The sequence below is a fragment of the Centropristis striata genome, chromosome 4 (assembly GCF_030273125.1).
Source record: "Centropristis striata isolate RG_2023a ecotype Rhode Island chromosome 4, C.striata_1.0, whole genome shotgun sequence".
NCBI lineage: Eukaryota > Metazoa > Chordata > Actinopteri > Perciformes > Serranidae > Centropristis > Centropristis striata.
The window spans coordinates 35,217,249-35,244,046 of NC_081520.1; the positions used below are offsets into that span (position 1 = coordinate 35,217,249).

The 26,798-nt window shown below is 37.5% G+C and overlaps 2 protein-coding genes across 4 annotated transcripts; one reads left to right on the forward strand and one right to left on the reverse strand.

The window, feature by feature from the left end:
• Positions 1-4,532: 4,532 nt before the first annotated feature.
• On the forward strand, positions 4,533-11,927 carry slc33a1 (solute carrier family 33 member 1). 3 transcript variants are annotated; one of them, XM_059330780.1, is made up of 9 exons: positions 4,533-4,647; positions 5,815-6,260; positions 6,363-6,516; positions 6,603-6,798; positions 6,906-7,105; positions 7,237-7,421; positions 7,518-7,635; positions 8,685-8,900; positions 9,561-11,927. In XM_059330780.1, exons 2-9 carry the CDS (start codon positions 5,857-5,859, stop codon positions 9,723-9,725), a joined length of 1,638 nt encoding a protein of 545 aa, XP_059186763.1. In that variant the 5' UTR covers positions 4,533-4,647; positions 5,815-5,856; the 3' UTR covers positions 9,726-11,927. The 3 variants fall into 3 exon arrangements, with proteins under 3 accessions (XP_059186763.1, XP_059186764.1, XP_059186766.1); XM_059330781.1 differs by lacking the exon at positions 4,533-4,647 and adding an exon at positions 4,659-4,800; XM_059330783.1 differs by lacking the exon at positions 4,533-4,647 and adding an exon at positions 4,670-4,867.
• Positions 11,928-12,462: 535 nt separating this feature from the next.
• rps6kb1b (ribosomal protein S6 kinase b, polypeptide 1b) lies at positions 12,463-25,101 on the reverse strand. Its single transcript, XM_059330785.1, has 15 exons — positions 24,907-25,101; positions 22,862-22,905; positions 22,656-22,776; positions 22,444-22,512; positions 19,914-20,061; positions 19,670-19,727; positions 18,640-18,740; positions 18,347-18,437; positions 18,170-18,260; positions 17,959-18,066; positions 17,790-17,852; positions 16,096-16,173; positions 15,714-15,821; positions 14,511-14,623; positions 12,463-13,415 (listed from the first exon to the last, which is right to left on the reverse strand). Exons 1-15 carry the CDS (start codon positions 24,973-24,975, stop codon positions 13,160-13,162), a joined length of 1,518 nt encoding a protein of 505 aa, XP_059186768.1. The 5' UTR covers positions 24,976-25,101; the 3' UTR covers positions 12,463-13,159.
• Between the last annotated feature and the right edge of the window lie 1,697 nt (positions 25,102-26,798).

The window sequence follows — 26,798 nt, forward strand, 5'->3', positions numbered from 1 at the left end:
CTGAGAGACTGCAGTACGTAGAAAAATATTGTGCACAGAGCCTCATACCTCAGGCTCCTGTCAAGAAGAAACAGCAAGTATGTGAGAGGAACCCCTTGTACTTTAACATATCTACTCTACTAGGTATATATGTTCCAGGAATTTTCCTCTTGCCGTGGCTTTTGTGTTTGCCATTGACATATTTTTATTCAATTGGCTAATAATAATGGAGTTGCAGTATCCCTATATTTACATACAAATTATTACATGCTCTCATAAACATTCAACCTGTAATGAAAGAGGAATGTTCATCAAACTATCATCAAAGTCCACATTGGGCTGAGAAAGCTTGTAATTCTTTGTTGTCTTGAAAAAATATCCTGGTATAAAAGATAGATTTTTAAATGTATTTTATTTTTTTTCAAAAGGGGTAACACTCTGGTTTCAACCTGGGGGTGGCAAACATTTAATAGAAAGTATAAAGTAAACAATTAAAAATATCTTCTTTTTTTTAAGCAGGTCTTTGAACTAGTCACACATGTAATTACCTTATTAATTGTGGCATTAAATCTTGATAATTGCTAGAACAGAACCATCATTAATGTGACATGTTCCACCTGTGCATTTGGTGCTGACAAGCCAAAACTGTAGCTGTGAATAAAGATTTTCATTCATTTGGGGACGATAAAGAAACAAGACTGCTCTGATTGAAGATTGCAAGATCATTCAGATTAGTTGTTCATTTGATTAAGAGCTAAAAACAAACTCTTGTTAAGAACACCTGTGATGAGATGTTTAATCACTTTAACCCTTAATAGGGCACTCATTGAAATACTTACAAATTCCAAATTTCAACCCTAGAGAATATTGGAGGATATTACATACTGTCAAAATGTGTAAAAAAAACAAAAAACATACGGACCCGGGGGGAGGGGGATAATATTTTGAGAAAAAAGTTTACGGGATTAAAGTGGCAAATCCCCAAGAAAAAAAATTGCAGATTTATGAGATTTAAAGTGGTGAATCTGCAAGAAAAAAGTTGCTTTTTCCCCCCCACTTTTTTATCGTAAATATGCGACTTTTTTCGCACAGATTTGCCACTTTAAATCTCTTAAATCTGCAATTTTTTTTCTTGGGGATTTTAACACTTTAAATCTCTTAAATATGTGACTTTTTTTCTTGTAGATTTGCCACTTTAATCTAGTAAATTTGCAACTTTTTTCTCGAAATCCATGTGGTTCTACAACCAAACAGAGTGACATGGGGACCCCATTTTGATATCCACTGAAGTTACCAAATATAGATTTTTGCCTGATAAAGGGTTAAGGCACATAGAAGTAAGATAGCTGTGATGATATCAGCGCCATCTAGTGGAACATGTAATGAAAAGCACTTCACAACACAAGACAATTATTACCATGGCTGTGGAAAATTACAAATTCCTGATTGGCTGTTAAGTGTCTGTTAAAACCAGTCAAACTATAACCATTTCTCAGAGAACACCAGCATAACCATAGCAACAGTACTTCCTCTGCAGTTTACTCTCACGGGTGAAACAGAGCATGGCTGGATTAATCCACCAGGGATTACAGACAAACCTACAAACTGATCTGTGAGAAGCTGTTGACCCTTGTTTTGGGTGATTCATAGGAATACCATGTACCATGTTTATGTTGACAGACTGCAGAGCTATGTTTGTGTTTCTTATTGGTGCATATTCACAAACACATTGGAAATAAGAGACATGGTCAATATAAGTAGAAGTTACTGTGCTAAAAAAACACTAAACGTGGATAGTTGATAGAATTATATTAGCATAGCCTCTCCTTTTGTCAGTAACCATGGTTAAAGTGCAATAATAATATGTATCACCCTGATACAGAGTGACGATCGGGACGCCCTCTCACATGGATAAAACTGTAGCCATACACAGTGTTTTTCTGGGATTTTTTGTTTGTAATCATACATTTAAAAGTTAAAAATAGCAAGTATTCTGATGGCAATATAAAATATATTTAAAATCAATTTCACTGCGTTTAGGCCAATAAACAAAAGCTTCACCAGTATTTATTTCAAATAATGTAAGATAAGATTAGATAAGATATGACTTTATTTATCCCACAGTAGGGACATTTAGTTGTCACAGCAGCTCAAGTTACAGACACATAGAAAAAGAACATAAAAAAAATATATAAAAAATAAGACATACATACATTCTATACACATATTATACATATATTTCTGCTATTTGGCATTTATTATTTATTTATGGAGAGCTTCCTAGCATTTAGATCTTTATGTTGACAGTTTTATAAATCAATTTAACTTAAGTAGTAAAAAGTCAAAAAAAATGTTTTTTTTTAATTTTCCAAAAGGGTGCATTGGTGACTTAGACCTTTGTATTTCTAAAACCTTTGCAACAGCCCTGTTTCACAGTGTTCCTGTTATCACATGCTGATCCACCCTAATATGCCTGTGTGTTGTCACATGCCATCTGTGTGGATTAGCAGCTTCACATGCACTCATAGCAACCACAAGGCTGAGCGTGCAGTTCTTCATTACCTCTAAGTCAAATGTTAATGGGTGCATCATGACCATTATCAAAAGATCTTTTGATTGGGGGACTTTTTTTTAGTTTTAGTGCAATCTGTGTGCCAGAACAGTGGCCAAAGAGATTTTAGGAATACTTCATTTTAATTTATTTTGTTTTAGTTTGTATTTTTGTTTTTATACCTTAATTTCTTCCAGTGTTGAAACCTGTAATTTTTGTTTAGGTATAGGAAATCCTCCTTTAAATGGCTTTTGTCATGTCAATCACATTTGACTGCATGGCATCGTTAGCTGGTATTCTCAGACATCATTCTGGGGAAAATGTGACCTCATGAAAATCAGCAAAATTGTGCAGAACTACTCATTATAAGGACACTCATAATCCCTGAGGCAAGATTACAATGATATAGTGTAAATTATAATGAATGAATAAATTAAATAACTATATTTATATAGCACATTCCCTACTTAAATGCTGTGGGCTTCACTTTTTACACAGAATGAATATTAACCAGTCATAATATAAAGTACCTTACACTTGTAGGTACACTTTCCAAATTAAAAGCCTATCAATGCAACACAGTTAATTATAGTAGGCCCTATTACTGCCTGCCTCCGCTATTTTATGATGAGGATAAAACTTGAAAGGTCTCTTGTTCTTGATGTTTTAAATATTTCTAAATTTTAATTATCTGTGAATGTCACATGACACCGACCTATATCAGCACAGCTTGCAGTGTGTATTTAAAGTTTCACGACTCTGTAAATGTATGCTGTAATCATGCTCATTAAAGGCACTAATGCAACTATTGATGTGATTTTTCCAATCTCTGAGGATACAGCCTGTACTGATCATGCCCCAAAGGATAATTACCGGTCAATGTCGTGTGTGTGAGTGTCAAGCGACTATGTGTGTGCACGCTTGTGAACCCAATTTTAGCAATTGTGAGGACAATTGAACTGTGAGGAGCTGTCAAAAGATATTTCAGGCTCAAATTTATTTATGTATTTTAGAGGGGCACTAATAGAGAGGAGTGTTTATTTATGTATATATATTATGTGTATATAAGTCTGTATATTTTAACTATTAGAAATTTGAGGAGCAGTGGGAGTTGTGGATGAAGCTGTCGATCCCCACTGCTTTAAGTCATTTTTTAAAATTATTGTCATTATTATTTGAATTATTGTTTCTGAATTTTAAAGTTTTTGATTTTAAGAATAGAAATTTACTTTTCTTAAAATCAAAAACTTTAAAATTCACTGACCTGGTTCATTTCCAAACAGCACAAGTCATGTACAAAGCAATAAACAATCTACTTCCTGGAAATATTCAAAAATTGTTTTTTTTACAGAGTTGGGGGTTATAATCTGAGGGGTGAGTTCAATTTAAAACATCAGCGGGCACGTACAACATTAAAAAGTTTTTCTCCTTCAGTTTGTGCAGTGAGGCTGTGGAACAGACTGGGTGTGGAGCTCAAGCAATGTTCAAGCATGATCCAGTTTAAAAAGCAGTACAAACACATGGTTTTCACAAGGTACAGGGAGGAAGAAGGGCTTTAACAATCGGGTGTATTGTATTTTTTGTAAATATGTATTATGTAAATATGTATGTTTAGGGGGAAAAAAAGAGAAGGGGTAGGTTTAAACAAGTACATGCTTCATTATACTCCTTTTCGGACATGTTGAGTTCACATTATAGCTTTTGTTTTGACTATTGCTATTTTTGTTTTGATTATTCTCAATGGATTTGTTTGTTTTTCAGTTTACTTTGTTGTTACTCGCACATGTTCAAAATAAAAAAGCTAAACTAAACTGTTTGATTGTGTTTGCTTAGTTTTTTGGTGATTGCGTAGTCATGTGTGTGTATCATCCATTGTCTTTTGGAATAAGTTATTATGTTAAAATGAATAATAATTAAACTGACAAAAAAAGTGTTCTTTCTTGAATTGTATTTCCTCCCCTCACCGTTTACTGAAGCGGAACTCCTCTCAGTTGGGCTTTGACACGTCAGCTGTAGGTGCCGGACGCAGTTAGACGTCGCACACGCCGCACTTCCTGCCACTTCTGTGTTGATGTTCACCGATATAACCATGGATTTAATCTGTTTTAACTGAAACGGTAGTAAATTTTATGTGTTTCTAATCATTCTTCATATGCCACCAATTTGCGATTGAATAAAAAGCGAATAAAATCGACCTCACGTTGATTTGCTCTTTAATTCAGCCGTTTGTGTTCATTTTTTCTGTTTTGGCATGCTGTCATCATCACCAGGTATGCATGAAATCATCTACTGCTTGTGTGATTTCATTTTCTCCCCTCATGCATGTCCTTTGTCCAGGTATGTCTTTATATTTGCCTTAATATATCTACTGGAAATATTGATTTTATAGTTGTGTTCGTTTACCTGTATGCTGTCCGTAACATCTGGTGAAGGTGACAGCCGCTAACAGCTATTAACACAATGACGTTAATTAAATTATCTGCTCCATAATTAGTCTTAATTCCCACCTGTCAGAGACTCATGGTGTCAGCGAGCCAAGCAGTGTGTGGACACATGCATTAGTTTACTCAGTGTCTTTAAAAAAATTATACTAACCCACAAAGTATGAACTACAAATCTGTATCACTTCTGGAACCTCACCGCACAATCCTGGATGTTTTTGTTATCCCCTGAAATTTCACCTTCACCTTTCACGCCAATAATGTCTGATTGCTACAAACTTTAATTTATTTATAATGTAATTACACAGGTGTCTGGCTGCCCTATATGTGCTCTTTTTCCCCCCAGTGGTGTAGCTTTCTACACATTAGCTATAGGGCTGCCACAAACTATTATTTACATGATGGATTATCTAAATTGTTTGTGATTATTATTGTCAACTAATTGATTAGTCAGTTAATTGTTGCAGCTCTAGTATGTATTATCTGATTCTGCTCCTCATTATTCTAGTCAGTCAGAAACTCACTTGGCCAGTTTGCCTGTTGGTTTGCAAATGTTTGAGGAAGTGTGTCAATATTTCACTGCTTGTGGCTCCCTGAATTTTTTTTTTTTTTTTATCATTACATAAACCCCCCTATTCATTATTGTTTTATACTCTGTCCCAATATTTATTATTGCCTTTAACAGTCTTCACTGTATCTTTCTATACTGTTTTCCTTCTGGCTGTGCCTTGCAAAACCAAAATTTTAATCTAAGTGGGATTCAGATGATCATTCATGAGACTTTCAGTCAGCAACCGATCAGTTTTAGCTGCTTCATTAGTTTCCTGTAATTCTTATCTGCAGATTTGCTGAGGGCACAACGGGTTTGATGCCCACTGCTCCAAAATGGAGCACTCAGATTTGATGTCACACAAAAACGGGCGGCAGAGGAAGCTGGCAGGTGCCACCCTCCCACCTGAAAACATGATGGACATGGACAGGGGAGAGACCAGCTCCTCTGAACCAGAGGAAGCAGAGGGTCTGATCAGAGGGTCAGACTCTGAGGACAGGAGGCACAGAGTTCGGCCTGGGATCGGTGGCGAGTTGGGGAACGTGTTGCTTCTTCTGTTTCTATACGTGCTGCAAGGGATTCCTCTGGGACTGGCTGGTAGCATCCCTCTGATCTTACAGAGTAAGAGCGTCAGCTACAAAGACCAAGCCTTCTTCAGCTTTGTCTTCTGGCCATTTAGTCTTAAGCTTCTCTGGGCACCGCTGGTGGACGCGCTCTACTTCAGCAGATTTGGTAGAAGGTAAGGATGCGTGTTTACTGTTTCTGTTATTGTTTTAATCTCTCTGGATTATTTTTAATGTCCCCTTTTTTCCTAAACTGTATCTTTTTCCTGATTCTGCAGAAAGTCATGGCTTGTGCCCACACAGTACCTGCTGGGCCTCTTCATGCTCTACCTGTCCTCGACGGTCAACTCACTATTGCAGAGTGAGGGAGGACCGAAGGTGGTGACACTCACTGCAGTCTTCTTTATGCTTGCCTTCCTGGCAGCCACACAGGTAAGCAATCATAAACACTGTGACACAAACAGATATTCATCGTTTCTCTCCCGCTCTCCAATGGCTGTACCTTCTCTGCCTCTAAGGACATTGCTGTAGATGGCTGGGCCTTGACTATGTTATCCAGAGAGAATGTGGGATATGCTTCTACTTGCAACTCTGTGGGCCAGACAGCTGGATACTTCCTGGGTAATGTGCTCTTTCTGGCTCTGGAGTCTGCAGACTTCTGTAACAAGTACCTCAGAACAGAGCCCAAGGACACAGGCATCGTCACTTTGTCAGGTACTCATTATCCCCGACATGATAGATTTTTTTTTGTGATACTTTACAACAGAGCAGTAATTGGGGTTGAAATGTATTTTCTAATGTTTCCTGTTTCTTTGCTGCAGACTTCTTGTTTTTCTGGGGAGTAGTGTTCCTGGTATCCACAACATTGGTAGCCATCATGAAAAGGGAGAATGGGCACGGTAAAGGGAAGAGGAGAGTCCAAGAGGAGACGCAGGGCGTCATGGAAACCTACAAGCTGCTGATCTCCATCATCAAGATGCCCACAGTCTTCACCTTTTGTTCCCTGCTTCTCACTGCTAAAGTACTTGAAGATTCTATTAAAATTTGGTTCCTCTTTTAACTTTGAAAGTTCTGCATTTGCATGTTTGCTGCTTTGCATTAACATTTGTTGCAAATGAAACATTTCTCATGTGTCCTCTCTTTGTGCTGAAGATGGGCTTCTCCGCGGCAGACGCAGTGACCGGTCTGAAGCTGGTGGAGGCTGGAGTTCCCAAGGAACAGCTGGCATTGCTGGCAGTGCCCATGGTGCCTCTGCAGATCCTACTTCCTGTGGTAATCAGCAAATACACAGCAGGGCCCCGGCCTCTGGATGTCTTCTACAGGGCCTTCCCTTTTAGGTTGTAACATACATACACACTCAGGCTCACAAACCTATACATACACACATTAAATAAACTATGATGTAACACAGTGTTACTGTTTTGTGCTTGCAGGTTGCTCATAGGGCTTGGGTACGCTCTGCTGGTGTGGTGGACCCCCAGTCTGAAACAAGAAGGAGGGTTCCCTGTTTACTACTATGCCATTGTGCTGCTTAGCTACGCATTGCATCAGGTTTGTATTTCAGTTTTTTTGTTTTTTTATAACCTTGTTCTCCTTTTTACTGCCTAGCCCCTAGCATAGTTTCTAAGAGAGGGTCTTTTTAACTGCTTATAGGAAGAGTCATGGAAACTGGCTGAAATTAACAAAAATTACCAAAACTGAGCAGCACAGGCCATTGGCTGCACCTGTCATCTTATTCATGCTAGCAGCATGGATCTGAGGACGGCAGTGATCACCTGTTGGTTGGTCAGTCAGTCATTCAATCCACAATATCTTAATAATTATTTATTGTCCCCAGAAGATGAATCCTACTGACTTTGGTGATCCTCTGACAGTAGTAGTAGATGGTTTGCTGTGATATTTCCAACACATTCAAGCCCCCTTTAAGATAAATTGTGATCACTGTGGTGATCCCTTAACACATTTATCAAGTTCCATCATGAGGTCAAAATTCCAATTTGTCAAAAACATTCCCATCAGCATCTACTTGACTGTGTTTATTAGCGACATATATAATTATCAAATCATAATGCTACAATGGAAACCTACTATCAGCATGTCAGCATGGTTATACTGAGCAATGTTAGCATTTAGCTCATAGCATTGCCTCTTTATAAATGTAGAAATTCAAAGCACATCATGGATGTTTGCTAATTTTTTATAATGTGTACAAGTGCGTTAAGGCCAACAAGTGTTATGATGGTTTTCTCCTACCAACCTTGTTTCATTTCCTGCCTCCAGATGTCACTGTGTAATAGAGGAAAATCTAAAATGTGTATATATATACAGTACAGGCCAAAAGTTTGGATAGTTTTGATGAATCACAATGTCAATAGTCATGAAAATAAAGGAAACACATTGAATGAGAAGGCGTGTCCAAACTTTTGGCCTGTACTGTATATATATATATGTATATATATACATATACGTATATGTATATATATATATATATATATGTATATGTTTTTTGCTATCAGGTCAAAATAATAAAAAATATTAATTTACAAATAAGTGTCATGGTAAGTTAGACAATTGATCAGCTTTAGCGAATGTGTCCCCAGGTGGCGTTGTACAGTATGTATGTGGCCTGTATGGCCTTCCATGCCAAAGTGAGTGACCCCCTCATCGGCGGGACCTACATGACCCTATTGAACACCGTCACTAACCTCGGAGGAAACTGGCCCTCCACTGTGGCTCTGTGGCTGGTGGACCCACTGACCTCTAAGGAGTGTCAGGGGGCTGTGGGGCAGAGCTGCGGCTCTCCAGAGGAGACAGGGGTGAGTACGAAAAAGAGGAGGAGAGGAAGAGTGAGGGAAGATCTGCACATTGTTGTATGTTATCACCTATACTTGATAAACTGATTCCTTTTAGATAGATAGATTACTTTATTCATCCCTGAAGGGAAATTCAGTTGTCACAGCAGTCTGGTATTAAGTACAATAAAATACAATAGAATAAAATACTGAGGTAGAATAAATAAACAAACGATAAACAACGATAGAAAAAACACAGAATAGAACAAGGACACTTAAGAGTGTTAAAAAAGAAGATAAGTTGGTAGGTAAAGTACAGTGGCAAGATGATGGTAATTGTACTGATGATATGATGGTAATAATGTTATTGTGACTAGACAGTATATAATAATAGTACAGTATATATATATATATATATATATATATATATATAGTATGTAATATATAATATAATATGTAATAATAATAATATGATAATATAATATGTAGTAGTAATAATAACATAACAATGTGTCATATATTTAGCCTGTGCAGGGTGTGCATACATACATAACATAAAATATAATATGTAAACATGTATACATATATATATATATATATATACACACACACACACACACACACACACACACAAGATATGATATAATATGATATATTGCATTTTGTCCCTGTTCCCATTTTCAGCTGTGCGTTAAGGAGGGCGGCGTTTGTGTGACCACATTGGACGGCTACTACGTGGAGTCAGTGGTGTGTGTTGTGATTGGCTTAGCCTGGTGGCTTTGGCTAGGGAAGAAGATGAGGCGGCTACAGGAGCAGAGCCCCGCTGCCTGGAGGTGCAGAGCTACTTAGTGATGACGCTATCATCAGTACAACAGACTCTTCGTATACTCTGCTCCAAAAACAGCTGAATGGTGGACATACCATATCACTCCATTGTCATCCGTCTGGTTTAGTGGCTCTGGTCCTGCTCACCTTTCACCTCAACTACATAAATCTGGTTAAAGACATGTTCCTCTGGAGGGAAACATCTGTCTTCTCATTACTTATGCTCAGTGTGACAGTGCCCTGAAGACTGAAACAACCAGTCAGACTAGCTAAGTTTTTTTCTATTTTTTTTGTTGTTTTGAAATCCTTTTCCACTGCTGGGAAACCAAATGAGAGCTGGGTCACAGATCATGTTCAAGTATCTTTCTGGGTTTGTTTCTTCCTGCTCTGATAGCCAGTTTGTTGAGTTTATTATATCTGAAGCACAAAATGTAAGCAAATGATACGTTTTTGAAATTTGAGCCCACGTAAAAATAAATCTTGTTCAGCAGTAAAGCCAGCACTTAAGACCATTTAATCAATATCAAAAGGATACTAAAGGGACAATGCATACAAATGCGCCAAACTGACTGTGTGCGCTGGATACGATTTCCTATCTGAAGTGGTTAATCCAAGTGAATGAAACCCAGTGTGAAGACTGTCTTTCATTTCATTTGACTCAGATCTGAACCAATGGTTGTTAATGATCATAATTATTATTATTTACATTTTATTTTTTCCTCTGGAGTGATTTGTGCCTTGTTTAGTGTTTCAAAGTCTTTCAAAGAATACCTTGTTGAGGTAAATAATCAAGGCAGGGGTTATTACAGACATTTGAAGTTGTTAAATTGATGAACACGCATTGTGTAAAACTGTTACTGTAGTTTGGTAGATTACACAAAACATGACTACTTTCATTACATCAGTTATTTCTCTTTGTTTTTTCCATACTGAAGATATGATGAGGAGAACACATTCCTCTTTTTTTGTTGAAGCAATCTTTTTATTTCTCCCAAACTTTCCTTAAATCTGAACAGATTTTCCCATTATAGGACCAATTCAAACCTTTAATAGCAATATTGGACGCTACTATTATTGAGACACATTGTATGTGAAAGGCCAGTATGCTGTATAGAACTTATTAATGCAACTATGTATTACAGGAATCCCAAACAAGAGATTTTAACATCCATAAAATCCAGTTTACTGTATAGAGATCGCTCTGCAGATCCATCTGAGTGGGACATTAAACACCAGACTGAGATGTATGTCAGGAAATACATGCAGTCAATTTATTGTCCCTTAAAACCATTTAGATAGCTGACCAGCAGCCTTGTGAGAAACTTGATAACAGATGCTCTGTGTATGTTTTGCATATTGTACAAAGAACTGAGTGTTGCAGTATTTTCTGCAAAGCCAGCATTAAAAATAAAACTGCTCTACCAAATGTAAATGTTGGAGTAAACAATCAGGGTTCATGTGAGGAAAAGATAGATTACTTTTATTTTGTGAACTGCACATAAAAGGTTTATTCATTTTTAGATTACTGCCAGTTGTTTTTTTAAATATATATACATGACATGACTACATGACTTTGTTTATTGGGCCTTTCATTTGTGTCTGTACCAGCACATCACTGTAATATGACAACACTGCTTCCTTTGCCTTCAACAGGACACTTCATCTGTTGTGATTTTCTTTGATAAACATATTAGACTGTGTGACTGTTGATTTCAGCAACATTTTTTTTTAAAAAAGTGTTTATATTTTACATCAGGGTTTCTGATCACTTTCTTTAGTAGCTGAAATTACTTTTAGGTGGGGTGAACTGTTATTTCAGCTGCAGAAAAAATTCAGTTTTAATTTCTTACCTATGTTACCTCATCAACCTTTTAAGGGTCTGATGTGTTGAAATTGCAGGTTGCAATCAGCTAAATGCCCTCTCTAGGGCCAATAGATGCCCTTATTTCTACCGACTGGACCTTTTAATTGAAGTTTTTTTTGCTGTCTTTTTAATGAAATTAGATTTTTTTTTAAATTTTGCACACTTTTGTTTACGATGCCAACCCAATCATGTAAAGGAAAAGGTTATCACAGGTTGACTGAATAGTGACACATTTAAATATGCTAGCAGCAGCTCTATAATGTTCTGATAATGAATGTGAGAACCTTCCACATTCACAGGATGCAATGATATTGAGATTTGCAGCAAATCTTGTATGTAAATTAAAAAATTATATGCATACTTGTGAAGTCTCCCTTTTATCCGAAACTTTAAATACAGACGATCATTTATCGGCATACAAAAAGACACAATGCATTCTGCTTTTTTTTTTGCATTTTATTATAATTTTCCTTGCTTTTTCAGGATTTCTAAAATGTCCCTCCTAAACAAGTGAATGCTGATGCAAGAGGCTGTAAATGTTGCCCCAAGTGTTTGAGCATTGAACCCCACAACCGCAGACAGTGTCCAGATCAACTGGTGCCACAGTCTCTAGTCAGAGTTCACTTCAGGGGTCACCAACATCCCATCACGGCTGTGGCCCGCAGTCCCCTGGGTGGCCAGGTGTGGGGTCGTACAAAGCAGCACCGACATCAGTTTGAAGTTTTGGGTGGTCATGGTGATCAAGCTGAATTATGTCTGGTGATGAGTCACTAATCCAGTGATGCCTCCCACAGTGGAGCACGCCTGAAGAGCAGATCATTGAAGTACAGTTCCCACATCAAATAAACCATTCAGTCATCCACAACACCAACGCTGAAAGAATGTAAAAAGTCAACATGGTTTTTCTTGTTTAATTTAGGCTCTCTGATTCATCATTGATGTATAGCACAGTTAATGCATCCATTCTGTAAAACACCGTAAGACATAAAGCTATATTCATCAATACCAGAACCTCTGCTTGTCCGCTGCTCACAATGATCATTTCTTTGATCTTTTTCAATAATAAATCTAATTTATATCATTTCATTCAGAGCCAGGAAGGATTTTTTTTTGTCTAAGAAAAACTCACATCTCCCAATGGAAGCAATTTCCTCACCGGCATTCATTCAAATAGCACAAAGCACTTTGGATGTCATCTTGTACAGCAGACTGACGGCATTTTATCCTAAATCGCTTGCATACTGTGTGACTCGTTTTCGCCCCTTTGATTTTGTGGTTGCTGTGGCTCCTTAAAAAAAGTTTCCAGTCCTACTAGTCCAGTTCAGAAGGGTGAGGGTCAGAAGACGAAGGCCATGAGACCTGAGGTGTCGGAGGAGAAGTGGTGAGGCGGTGATGTCGTCGGTAGCACTTCACTGCAGCACGCTGGAGTCCCAGACCCACGCACCAACTCCAGGTTGTGACAGTATATGAAGTGCGCGGATGTGCAATTTTTGATTTTAATCGTCTCTAGCATCCATATCTTTTTGCTTTGTTTCTTAAAAAATATCAACAAAAAAAGAGTCCAGAAATAAACTCTCCTAAAGAGGCCAGTGGGTCATAGGTTCATACGTAAATGCTCGGGCCGTTTGGCGACGACGGGATAGGCTTGCTGCTTCATCTGACCTAGGTTGGCCCCGGTAGGCTGACGGATGGGAAGAGGGGCCGAGGCTTCGGAGCCCGTTGTGACATCCATCTGCTCCGGGGTGGACAGCTCCATGGCCTGGTCCTGAGGTGACTGGAGGACACTCGGTCCTACGCCGTGAACGAGGGGGCTCCGGGCCCAGCACTCCCCCCCGGAGAACTTGACTGGGCTGAAAGGACAAAAAGAGGAGAGAAAAAATTAAGATTAAGATTCCCTTATTAGTCCCACAATGGGGAAATTCAAACTCTGCATTTAACCCATCCTTTTGACACGCCAGTGAACACACTATGCTTAGGAGCAGTGGGCAGCACATTTCTGCACGCCCGGGGATCAGTGGAGGGGTTAGGCGCCTTGCTCAAGGGCACTTCAGTCCTTGGACGGTAAGTCCTGGGATTCGAACCAGCAACCCTCTGGTTACAAGCCCGATTCCAACTAACAATAACCAACAAGAAATCTTTGTTTTCACGTCTATTTTTGCAATTTTCTTGGTCTCTAAGAAACAATGTCCAGCAGTGATGTGAGATTTTAGAGATTTGAGTCTGACAGATATGGATTTTTGAGACAAATGCCAATACTGGTTTTAGAGGGCAAAATTTATAGATAACCAGTATGGTTACTTTTTTTTATGTGGATTGTGCACTGATTTTTCACCACTCTGTAAATGTACCCAGAGAGCAAGTTTACAAAATATTCAAACATTGAATTACATTGTCAGACAATTCTATAAATAAAGAATAAATAGGAATAAAATAAAAATGTAAATAAACATCATCACTGTTCAATCTATTGCCGACTATTTAAAAAAAAAAAATCATAACGGCACATAACGGACAGCATTTACACCGATACGTCTTTTATAGGTCAATATTGGACGATAATATCTGTCAACTGATATATGTCGGGCTCTAGTCTGCATGACCTGCAAGTATTTCACATCAAAACTACTCATGCCAGAAAAAAAGATGGATTTAACATCATTCTCTATTTTATTGAGTTTCCTTTCAGAGCTAATTTGAGTTTCCTCTAGAAAACAGTTACACAGTGTATATGTCTAGGGCTTTTATTGTGAAAGGTTAGAATAGATAGTGGATCGGGTATGTGTTGCCTTTATTCCACACAATGTAATTGGTTGATGCCTTCATTTACAGTGCAAAATCTCAGCAGAGCTCCTGGCAGTGTTATCTGGAATTAAACCAAGACCCACTGTGGGAATATGGGATTTACCAGTCAAGTACAAGCGCCTGCTGTAGATACACTGACATACCTGAGAGGTGTTCTTGGGCTGCCCATGATCCGTCGAGGTGAGCGGATTTTTGGCTCAAATGAGAACCTTTCTTTGATGTTTTCCAGGACTGAGGGAGCGACATATGTGAAACCCTGCAGAGACAAAACGTAGGTACAGTCAGTGCACGGTCACATCTGAAGGACAGGAGGAAATTATTCATCATTGAGTCAGAAGCAGCAGTGTGAACTGTTGAAGTCCGCATTGCAGTGACTTTAAATCTGATATTTGTTGCTCCACCTGACACATCTGGTTTATTCATGGTGCTCTTTGATGCATTATGAGAATTTGTTTAAAGTCAAAACGAATTGATGTAAAGTTTAAATCGTGTATGCATTAATAAACTACAAGCCAAGGTTATTATAGTTAACGAAAAATAACAGAATAACGAAAACTAGAATTGAAAACACATTTTTGTTAACTGAAATAAAAATAAAAACAAGTTTTTTTTAAAAACAACGAACTGAAACTGCGTTGTTGGGTTACAAAACTAACTACAATTAAAGCTACTTTTTTTTCATACAGGAAGCATTGGTAAATATGTGTATTTAGACTGGGACACACTGGTCTACACGACTATGTGAGTCAATTGCCTGCAAAAAGTTCAGCACTTCACTCAAACCACAATTCAAAACACCCGGAGCTGCAAGAGTAATAACCTTATTGGGGCTGAAATGGATAAGGCAAAATGTACTGAGTTTGAATCTTGTGCCCAACAAATACCCCATTACAAAAAACAACAACACTAAAACTAATAAAAACTAAACTAAAACTAATCATTAAAAAAATAAAAATGAAAACTAGCAAACTCACTCTAAAAACTAATTAAAACCAACTTTATTTGAAAACAAAAATTCACAACGAAATTAAAACTAAAACTAATGAAAAATCCAAAACTATTATAATCTTTCGACAAGCCTGTTAAAATAGTTAATTGCACAAAACCGTGTTGTCTCTTTTAACACTGAGTACCTGAAAAGGGAAGAAACTAAGATAAAGCTTCATTGTTAATGAAAAGCTTTCCTTAACTAATGGCAGAGGGTACTAATGGAAAAATACACCATTTATAAGAAGCTTATTAGTCATTCATCAGTTCTTTGATTTCTCACTTTGTTCCTGAAAACATGAACTTTAAAAATTATCTTTCTCTTGTGATCAAGAGACAACAAAACAAGCAAAAGTTACCAGGAAAGCTTGATTGGCGCTCTCACTGAGGGTTGAGTCATCCGGGCTGTCGACTGGTGTCTGACTGGTGAACTTTGAGTCGAACTGACTCACGTCTTCAGCTGATTGCTGCCAAGACAGAAGACAAACACAGGTGAGGAGGTGCAGCAACATGAGCAGATGTGTCAACTAACAACACGCAGGTCTGAAACTAGAGAAGACCAGGCTGGGTTCAGTTACTGGAACCTGCTCAGTTGGTTTAATCTGGGCAGCAACCCAGAATCAAACTGTATCTCCGTCTCACAGTAAAACTGAAGCTACAAGTGGCCATAGCTGATAATTCACAAAGATCTGATTTCAACATTTAACATTCTCAAATTACCCACCCTCCTCCAATACTCACCAGGAAAGGTTTGAAGGGGGGCTCCACCTTCCGAGCCAGCAGATCCTCCCAGTTGATGTGTCTAAAGAAGGGATGAGCCTGTGGGATATCAAACACACACACACACACAGGGCCATAAAACGGCGTCTAGGTCTGGGAAGTTTTAAAGAAACGGTCATTTAGGCAGCTACAGCATTTTATTATGTTTGAGAGAGGGAGAGTTAGTACCAGTACGCCTAAATCTGCACATGAGGGTCTCTGCGTTGGCAAAGTTGTTCTTCACGAACCAAGCTACACTAAAAATCAATCAAGTCCCTCTGTAATGTTCACCTGTAGTAGTTGTTTGGTTCTTTTTAAACAATCTACAAAAGTAACTTTTTCATTGTTCATCCCTTTAAAAGACTCAATCTTCCACCTCATTATACCATTCAAGAAACCCCCTTATAATAAATAGCATAGATAAATGTGTCAAGCCAAATGCAGATCATTACCATGTTCTATGGGATTGTCCTGATATTTAACATTTTTGGAATGAGATACAGTCATGGAAAAAATGATTAGACCCTTGTTTCCTTCAATTTCTTGTTAATTTTAACGCCTGGCACAACTAAAAGTACATTTGTTTGGACAAATATAATGATAATAACGAAAATATCTCATAAGAGTTTAATTTGAGAGCTGATATCTAGACATTTTCCATGGTTTTCTTGTTGATGATTTTGGTTATTATTTTCTCCATGACTGTACATAATGCCATCCAAAGTATTTTCAAATGTCAACTGCCCATGGAGAGTAAAACTCTTCTTTTCGGACTCATACCTCAAGGATGGACGAAAATAGACAATGACTATTACATATATTGCTTGTAGCGGGGGGAAAAAAAATGACATTAATAGGTAATGGCTATTGCAGTAGAGCCCAACCTTAAATGCACGGATGGACATTACAATGGAAAAAAAGAATAAAATGGAGAAGACACAGCATATGTTAATTATAAATGTGTTTATGCCACGCTGGGGAAGATGGGGTTAACAATGTAACACCCCATAGGCCAGATTTAATTTTTACGTTTTAAACTTTTCACAGTTCCTTTTATGTTTCTGTCATCAATTTTAAAATGTGGCATTTTAGACATACATAAAAGCCTGTCGTGGTATAAAGCTTTTGAAATTAATTTAAGAGATTGTGTCTGATGTTATATGCAAATAAAAGGAGAAAAAAAAGACTCAATCTTCTTCCAGTATGGGACACTTGTATTAGAGGTAATTATCATGTATTTTCCCCATAGGGAAAATTAAATTATTAGTTATTATTATTAATAATTATTCTAAAGCAAGGGCTCTAACTTAAACCCTGATATAATAGAAAGCATGAATTTTATGCTGTAATGGCCATGGGATAAAAAAAAATGATTTTAATGAATTTAAATGGGGACATTATTATTTATAGTAGACTATATCTAAGGGGCCGAGGTTAGACTTAACTCTGAAAAAGTAAATGTCAAATGCATAAACAAAGCCAAGGTTAATGGAAAAAAATAAATTCTACAAATGTCCCTAAGGTTTAAACCATCTGCTGGTGAAAGAAAAAAAACAAGAAAAAAAACAAGCATTTTACTTAGTGACCTGTTGTTCACAATATTAAAATCTTGCCCACACCCCTCGATAATTTCAGCAGCACTGAAAAAAATATCAAGTACCAATATTTATTCTCACCTGCACCTCTGTGGCGTCTCCTGCTCCCGCTCCAAGCCGCGAGGAGGCATTTCTCTTCAGCAGCTGTACAACCAGCAGGCAAAAGAATGTCAAGAGAATATTTGCACAACAAGTCCACACTTATTTTGGATAAACACACACAGTAGAATAAACTTTAAACAGGAGATACCCGTTTCAGGAGATCTCTTGCTTCTTGTGTGAGGTAGGGTGGGAGGCTGAGCTTACACTTCAGGATCTTGTCAATGGTCTTTTTTCGGTTTTCACCAGTGAACGGTGGCTGCAGTGAAGAGAGGAAGGGGTTAGTCAAACATGATCTAATTATAATTAATAACAGTGTAGTTACAAGACTGAATAAAAGCTTTTTTTTAAGTTTAACTGACCGCTCCTGTGAGCATGTCGTACATCAGAGCGCCCAGACTCCACCAGTCCACCGCTCTGTTGTGTCCGCTTCTCATCAAGATCTCTGGAGCCCTGAAACAATTGTGTATCACTGAATGAGGAAGCATATTAATATGCAACTGAAGGAGTGAGGAGGAAAACAAGAGAGCATCACTTACATGTATTCGATGGTACCGCAGAAAGTGTGGGTGACTGTGCCGTCGTGAATCGACTCTTTACACAGCCCAAAATCTGTTAACTTTACATGTCCTGCAGGGAAAACAACACATATTCAAATGTAATTATTTACAATTCTTTGTGTTGGATATACAGGAATGTCTAAATGAATGCATGCAATTGCATCGTGCATATAGATGGTTATGTTAGTTAAATACAAAGAAACTGAAGACAAATTATGCAGTAACTTTGGGTAAATATCCTCCAATGCACACAGTTAAACTAACACACACACCGTGGTTGTTGAGCATGATGTTCTCAGGCTTTAGGTCTCTGTAGATGATGCCCTTCTGGTGCAGGTGGCCCAGAGCCATGGAGATCTCTGCCAGGTAGAAACTAAAGAGGAGAGCAGAGAAAACATTTTACAAAAAAATAAAAATAATCAACATCATGCCAATAAATAGCTCTTATTCTAGTTACTAGGATTGCAAAATTTGGGGTATTTTCAACGTTGGAAACTTTCAATGGGGATTAACAGGAATTTATGGAAATGAACAGGAATAAACTGTGAATTTACAAAATTGAAGGTTGGCCCTTAACAGGGAACTTAAATATAGTTGGGGAAAATAGATTTTAGCATAATATTGACTAAAACAACCAGATTAAATGCAAGTTCACTTGAATACCTCTGCTATCCCTCAATCATATGCACATAGCACACTTCTTACTGCAGGGCTGCTGAGGCCACGCCCCCTTACATGCACTGTGCATTCCTCAATCACATGTTCAATTCAACTTTTAGTCAAGGCAAGGCAAGGCAAGTTTATTTGTATAGCACAATTCAACACAAGGTAATTCAAATGCTTTACATACACATTATAAATAGCAAGACACAATTGAAAACAGGGACACATGTTGAGGGAGGGAAAGGGGCTCTTTTCATTTAACATTTAGAATGGGACTTCTTGGGGACTTTCGGGGGGGGGGGGGGTAATATCGAACTCAACATTTATGTCATGTTTTTTATTGTATTATTTTGCATGAATGTCTGCTTATGATAAAAAAACTAAATGTTTATATTTATGTTTGGGCATGATACGGCTACTTAAAATTACCCCTAATTTACAGTTAATTCCCATGCAAAGTTTACGATTTGAGATACAGTATTTCCAAAATTCGCCAGCTTAGTTTCCCATGGAAAGTTACTGGAAATTTGCTGGAAATTTTCCACCCCTTTGCAACTCTACTTGTGAAAAGCAATAACAGTACAGGAGTATTTGTGAAAAGCAATAACAGTACATAAGTATTTTTCCATGCTGACTCACCAGGCTGTGTCTTCCATGAAGATGCCCTCCCTCTCCAGCTGCATGAAGAGTTCTCCTCCTGCACATGTGGACACATTTTCATGCTGTTAATATGGATGACACACATACAGCACACATGCATCCCAACCACCTCTAATACTACCGACTTCCCTGGACTAGACACGCAGGTAGAAGAGTTTTTAACATGCCTCAATACTCCTCCAGAGTGTGTGTGTTTTCGTGTGAGTGCATTTCTCGTACTGACCGCTCAGGTACTCCAGGATGAGATACAGCTTCCCTCCTGTCTGGAAGGCGTAGATGAGATCCACGATGAAGGGATGCTTCACCTCCTCCAGGATGTTCCTCTCTGCCTTGGTATGGGCCGTGTCCTTGGCGTTGCGTACAATCATAGCCTGGTGACACCACCCCAGAGAAACACACCAACATTAGTCAAGAGGCAGATAGAGTGGCGACACTCTCCGCATATTTTCATCCAAGCAAATGGGAAATGCTACACAGGGCTGCTTGCTTGTTTGTAGAGAGAAAGTGACAGCATTCATACTACAACATCTGAGAGGCAGGGGTTCAGCTGAGCAATTTAGGCAACTATATGACTGAGATACAGGAGTGGCATTCTCAATAATTCATTTAATGAATAAAGAAAGTTTAACAGTGCAGATCATGCTACTTATGTGGTTTTTAGTTCCCTCGCTCAAATGATGACCATCCTTAATTATTACCTTTTAAAGGAAATGCAATACTAAAGCTTTACAATAAAAACATGCTTTTAAGTCCTATAGAGAAGAATGATGTCAATACACTGTGGTTTTAAATGAAGAATGATGTCTATACACTGTGGTTTTAAATGAACAGAGCTGTCTGCTCCTCCTGCTCTTCCTCTCCTCCCTCCTTCTCCTACTTCTGTTGATGTTTGCAAACCACTTCTGTCAGAAAGCTAAAGAGCTGCCTGTCAGCAGCAATGTTGTCTCAGCTTTGAGTGTCAGAAGAACTACGACAACAGATGGAGCTCCAACAGGCAGACTGAGGCCGGGATAAGCCCTTTGATTTTAAGGGTGCAGTACAGGCTTGCTGACTGAGAGGTCTTGAAATTTCTTGACATTTCACTTTTGGCTGTGACTGATTATGAATCATGCATTGTATTATGAATGTTAAGCCCCTTTCCCACATGCAAACTGGGCTTTTCTTAAATTTACCGGCCTTTTAAGAATTAACTGCTCCACTGTGCTGAGGGCTTTTACTGCTGTTGAACATCTGGGCATGTGTTTATCAAGCAGAATCACTGTAGTTCAACTTCAGAGTATGACTGATGTTATTCACGAGGCTTTCTACACACACACAAATACAGAGAGCAGGGAATCAAAGTTCTCCTGCACGAGTAAGTGACATGATTGCTATGTAACACTCATTGATTATCCATTAATTAACAAGAAGAAATAATGTGAGGCAGGAAATTCCCAAATACTTACAGCACACAGCATTATGTCGCTTGTATTGCAAGTTAGTTTTGCTCACAAAAAATTGCAAATATATCTCATCTGAACTAGGACTGACATGTTATACAGTATTGACAAGAGCCATGAAATAAAGTAGTTTTCAAATTTATATCAAGTTAATAATACATTTGTGATAATATTGTGTACATAATCCATTAGGTAAACTGCTGCGGTTACCTCCCTACACTCAAATTTGAAGTCATTTCTTTGCCTTAAATGAAACTAAACACACAATAAATTTAAAGATGAATTTGACTAATGGCTTCTATTTTCTTAAGATTTTCTATAGATATCACTATAATCATGTAGTGAAAATCTGATATCATAAAAGCCCTGATCTGAGCATAAAAATTACACCCAATTTCCAAATAAGTATATAATTACATTTTAAGGAGGAATGATAGCGACCATAGCCGTTACTGTAGGTTGTAAATTATTGTTGTAGTAGTTATGGTTTTTGGTTTTAAGAATCACAAACAAGGAATTTGCTTTGGTTAATTGATGCATTGACAAAAAAAAAAGAAATACAGATTAGAAATTAAAAACTATACTTATATATTTTTTGAATCTTACTTAATTGAGTGTCAATTGCAAATTTAATGTTTTCCTGCAGTAGGACTAGTTTTGGAAAAAAATCTGAATTTTATTCCAATTTGACCTCCTGTTATTCTGAACCACATGTTGTTCACCTTGAATTTACTGTAGTGAATGTTTTCCAGTCACTGTCTGGGAACTCTGAGCAAGTTAGGACAGTTCTGCAGCTTTTCTTAAAACTGGAAAAGTCTGAATTTCCTCAGTAGAGACTGCTGATAAAGAGCCTAAATGCAGGCCTGCAAAGCATGTATGTCACAGAGAATTTTGGGCAAGTCAGGACTGATTTCTTACTCCGAGATGCTTCATATATACGGGCTTGGGCTCTACTCCAAAACTACAGGCCTTTTATCAAAGCTGTGCTGCCTGCCACTTTGAAGCTGAACGATCGAAACGTGTCACTAGGGTCATTTTAGCCAATCAAGCAGAAGCAGTGTGAATATCAAGCGGAATCTAATGGGCTGAGGCTGAGTGTTTTAAGTGCCAAGGCTGCAGCAGCGCAGATGGCATTCTACCAACTAGCAGTGAAATCTTACCCCACCACTGGCTTCAAGGACGGCCAATATTTGCAGACAGACACACCATAATGCTTATTTGTAATAACAAGCATGCAATCACGTTCATATGGATACAACAGAGAGCAGCTGTGCGTTGCTCTAATTTAAGTGATTTAAGCAGAAAAGAAAGTACCTTTTTTAAAACTTTCATGGCAAATATTTTGCCTGCTGCAGCTCCGACAACTTTTCGAACTTGAAACACCTGTCCAAAAGGGGAAATGAAAGACATGCTGAAATTACCACATCCACACCTGAAACAAGTAAGTCAGTTACTAACAATACAGAAGTGTGCATTTGTAAGAGTGTGTGCATGTATTTTGCCGTTTTTCGGGGTACCACAAGTACCTTTCCATAACCACCTTTCCCCAGGACCCGCAGCAGCTCAAAGCACTCCGGTCTGATGTTCTCCGTCCCCTGATTGACGTTGTCCTCCGATATCTCAATCTTCTCACAGTCGTCCATGTTGCTGCAGAGACACATGGAATGCATTGATCTCAATCCACAATAAACATACATGAACACAATTACAGAAGGACTTTTTGAACACTTACAACTCAAATCCACTGCACTGGTCCATGATATCACTGATTTGAACCTGGAAGGAAACATAAAAAAACATGACGTTATTCTGCATTTTTGTTTGAATGAGAAAGTTAAGGGACAAAACATGAGCAGTGCTCTCTTCTGCACATGTAGACAATTTGATTTAGTGAATTTATTTTATTTTTCCATGTTTCATTTTATGCAATAACTAGGAGCCATCAACCTCATAAGGATATGTTAGTGTATTCCATCTGCCTCTGTTTAAACCCCTTGTATGTTTAAATACAATGGTAGTAAAGCATTAATGATACTTATCTTCCTATACAAATGAATAGCTATAACAGCTGCAATTATTTACTCAGGCTGATTATCATTGTAATTTTTGTTTTAGCTCTTCCAGCTTTAAGGCTTTGCTGCTTTCCTCTATTTTGATATCACTATAAATGTAATATTTTGAAATGATTTGGTCAAACAAAATAAGACATTTAAATATATCATCTTTGAAGGGCACTTTTCACTATTTTCTAACATGTTATCGTTCACAATTCATGAAGAAATTAATTAGCGGATTAACAACTTGCATTATATCCTTCAGTACAATAACTTCAGGCAAAAACATCTGCCAGTTTAAACAGGTGTTTGGCTTTAGGAGCTGTGATGTGACACTGACAGACAGGAGCTGCTGTGCAGTAATAGTTGCTCAATCCATGCTACACAGACATCAACATGATGCAAGATATTAATATTATTACTTATACTTTTTAAAGTACGACAGAAAAATATGTTAAATACATAAATACTGTATAAATCCTATCATAGCAGGGGATTAGCTGCAATGAGGTACTAGTTTGACAATGGCTTAAATCAATAGTTAGATGTTATTTAATCATTCTAAGTTAATGTATGTTTAACATGGCTTGTAGCCAGGGCGGTGCTGATCGACATGGAGCCCAAAGTTATCAATCAGAGTGTCAGCAGGGCTGCAAAGTGTGGCAGGTGGAGGTATGGAGACACTTCACACTTCAGCAAGAAGCAGGGCTGTGGGAACAACTGGGCCAATGGGTAAGAACTTCTGAATTTGTGCGACCAAACACAAACCTAGAAATACAGTCATTGAATAAATTATAAGACCACTGCTTTTCTTCAATTTCTTGTTAATTTGAATGCCTGGTACAACAAAAACATTTTAAAGGAGGTGATAGTAGCACAATACTGTAAGTTTAGTTTTTTTTAAAATGCCTTAAAGATAATTCCACTCGCCTTTTACTTCTCCGCCTGAACAGTTTTAAAGTGGAAAATTTACTCTTATTTTTGGCATTTGTTTGGACAAATATAATAATAACAACAAAAATAGATCATAAGAGTTTAATTCAAGAGCTGATATCTAGCCATTTTCCATGGTTTTCTTGATTGATTACAAAATCATTATCAACAAAACATGGAAAATGGCTAGATATCAGCTCTTTAATTAAACTCTTATGAATTGTTTTTGTTGTCATCATTATATTCTTTCCAAACAAATGTACCTTTAGTTGTACCAGGCATGAATCTAATCTAATTTACTGTAATTGTTATTTACAATTAAATACAGTGTAAATCTGCTGGTGCATTTTAGGCTCAGTGTGAACAGAAACACACATCCAGCAGCTTTAAGTCCACACAGTCTCACTCTGTTCCAGTCTTGCCAAAATAAACTGTTGCACACCGAGCCACATTTATCACTGCAGCACCTTTGGCCAAGTAAGGCTCTGTTTGCACAACTCCAACATGACAGCGGTGGTTTTTAAACGGGGCAATAATAACAATGCATACAGCGCATCACTAGCTGTCGCTACTAGAAAATAAAAGCAGAACAAGTGACAGCTCTGTCACGGTCGATGTCAGGCTAGCATTAGCCTCTGCTAGCCCTGCTCGGAGAGGCCTGAGAGCTCCGGCTGCAGGAGCTAGGCCTGCGGTGGCTGGCAGGCTAACAGCTAGCGGCTAGCTGCTGTGCGTGGATAGTTTCTGCTGTGACAACTCTCGCAGTTACGTTCAACACCTTCCGTTAAAGTACCTCCTCAATCTCATCGTCGGAGACATTTTCCTCCGGCTGGTCCAAATCAATGTCAAACACTCCAGCCATGGCAGCGCTTCGCTCGGATCGCTCTGTCACAGACCGCAAGAATAGCAGGCGTCCCCCACCTCATGGACAAACACACACCGCCGCCATAACCGGCTACTACACTGAGCATGCGCACTGCAACATTCAACAAAAGGGGCGGTAACCTGAGCGATTCGCTTTTATTTTGTCATAAATAAAACAACAATAGCACGTTTTTTTTGCCAAATACCACATACACAAATTAAAGTTTTTAAGTAAAATACAAATTTATTTACGTTGAAGTCAGAGTTTGAACAATATTTCTCAACTCTCACCTGTCTACAAAATAAAAAAAGCTGTGAAGACAGCCAACATATGCACTGTGTTTAATGTCTTTAACATGTCATTTTGCGTCTGTTTATTGTATTATTTATTTATTTGTTTTTGTTTCATTCTTTTCCATTTAATTATTCTTCTATTTTATTTACAACATATATTATTTACTTCTATTTTATTTTTTGCATTGTTTATCTTTCTGTAACTCGTTTCTTCTTCTTTGTAACTGTGCATTTTATTGCTGTTTGATATGAAAATAAATAAATAATAAAAAACGTTTAAAAAAATAAATATTAAAGTTAAATATTAAATAAGCCCTATTGACAACATCACGTTTACTACAAGTTAAATATTAAATAAACCCTATTAAGATAATTCCTTTGCCATTCATAGGTACATTTCACACCAACATTACCCATATCACCATGTCACGTCAATGTTTATCTTTGTAAACATCTGATTATATTATATATTTTTCTGTATTTTTAATCATACTAAAAAGCACACTTTCTACTTTTACATATTTTATGTACAGCATAGGTTATATACTTTATATATTATATGTATGTTTTTAATACCCTTTTATACTATAAACTGCAATATATAACTATCTAATATAGTTTAATAGCAGTATATACATTTTTTTTTTTACTTTTATATGTAAATTGTCTGAATTTCTGAAGAAAGTCTTATCCTATCTTATCTTATCTTATCTTATCTTATCTTATCTTATCTTATCTTATCTTATCAACCTTTAGATACTATAGATATGGTATATAATACTAATATAGATCCTCATCAGATCCTGGACCCAATCAAAAGAACCTGGTTTAGATAACTCTTCTGACTGTATTATTATCGTCTCTGATGACACCTGTTAATATTCAGGCGCATTTAAACACTTTTGCACATATCCTACTACTTAATACTGTGATGTATTATGATTATATTATATAGGTTCTGTATTGTACTACTATTGAAAGTTATTAATATTGCACATAGAGTTTTTCTTGAGGGATTATTGCTATTAAATAGATTGTGTATGTCGTGTTGTAATCTTATTCATATACTATATGGTTTTAATATGGACAATACAATATATATACAAAATATATATATGCATATATACACTCTAATAATAATAACTTTTTTCTTTGTGACTCAAGTAAATGTATTTACCAAATCGTCACACTGTTAAAATAATCACCTAAGTCATTTTTTGTCAAAATTGTTTCCTATGGTAAAATCGCCTACATCCTCAGTTGATCAGATCATGTGATTTTACCCCTTTAAGATAATGGCCAATTCAAGTGTGTGACTTAAGCGGATTTATTATGCCTAAGTCAAAATAAAATGTGACTTAGGAAATTTTTTGAACATGCCTTTGTGACTTAAGCAATATATGGTAACACTTTATTTTGAAGGTGTCTACATAAGAGTGACATGAGCGTGTCATAAACATGACATGGGATGTGTCATGAACATTAATGACACTTTGAAGTAACATTAATGCTCATACTTGTCATGTC

Bases quoted from the DNA above. Each gene is read 5' to 3' on its own strand.
- slc33a1 (XM_059330780.1), top strand. From the start codon at position 5,857: ATGGAGCACTCAGATTTGATGTCACACAAAAACGGGCGGCAGAGGAAG. The intron at 6,799-6,905 runs GTACTCATTATC...TCTTTGCTGCAG, and splicing joins AGGCATCGTCACTTTGTCAG to ACTTCTTGTTTTTCTGGGGA. The intron at 7,106-7,236 runs GTACTTGAAGAT...TTTGTGCTGAAG, and splicing joins CCCTGCTTCTCACTGCTAAA to ATGGGCTTCTCCGCGGCAGA.
- rps6kb1b (XM_059330785.1), bottom strand. From the start codon at position 24,975: ATGGCTGGAGTGTTTGACATTGATTTGGACCAGCCGGAGGAAAATGTC. The intron at 18,438-18,639 runs GTGTGTGTGTTA...TTTTCCCTGCAG, and splicing joins CATCATGCTCAACAACCACG to GACATGTAAAGTTAACAGAT. The intron at 13,416-14,510 runs GTATGTCAGTGT...TTGTCCTTTCAG, and splicing joins AGCCCAAGAACACCTCTCAG to CCCAGTCAAGTTCTCCGGGG.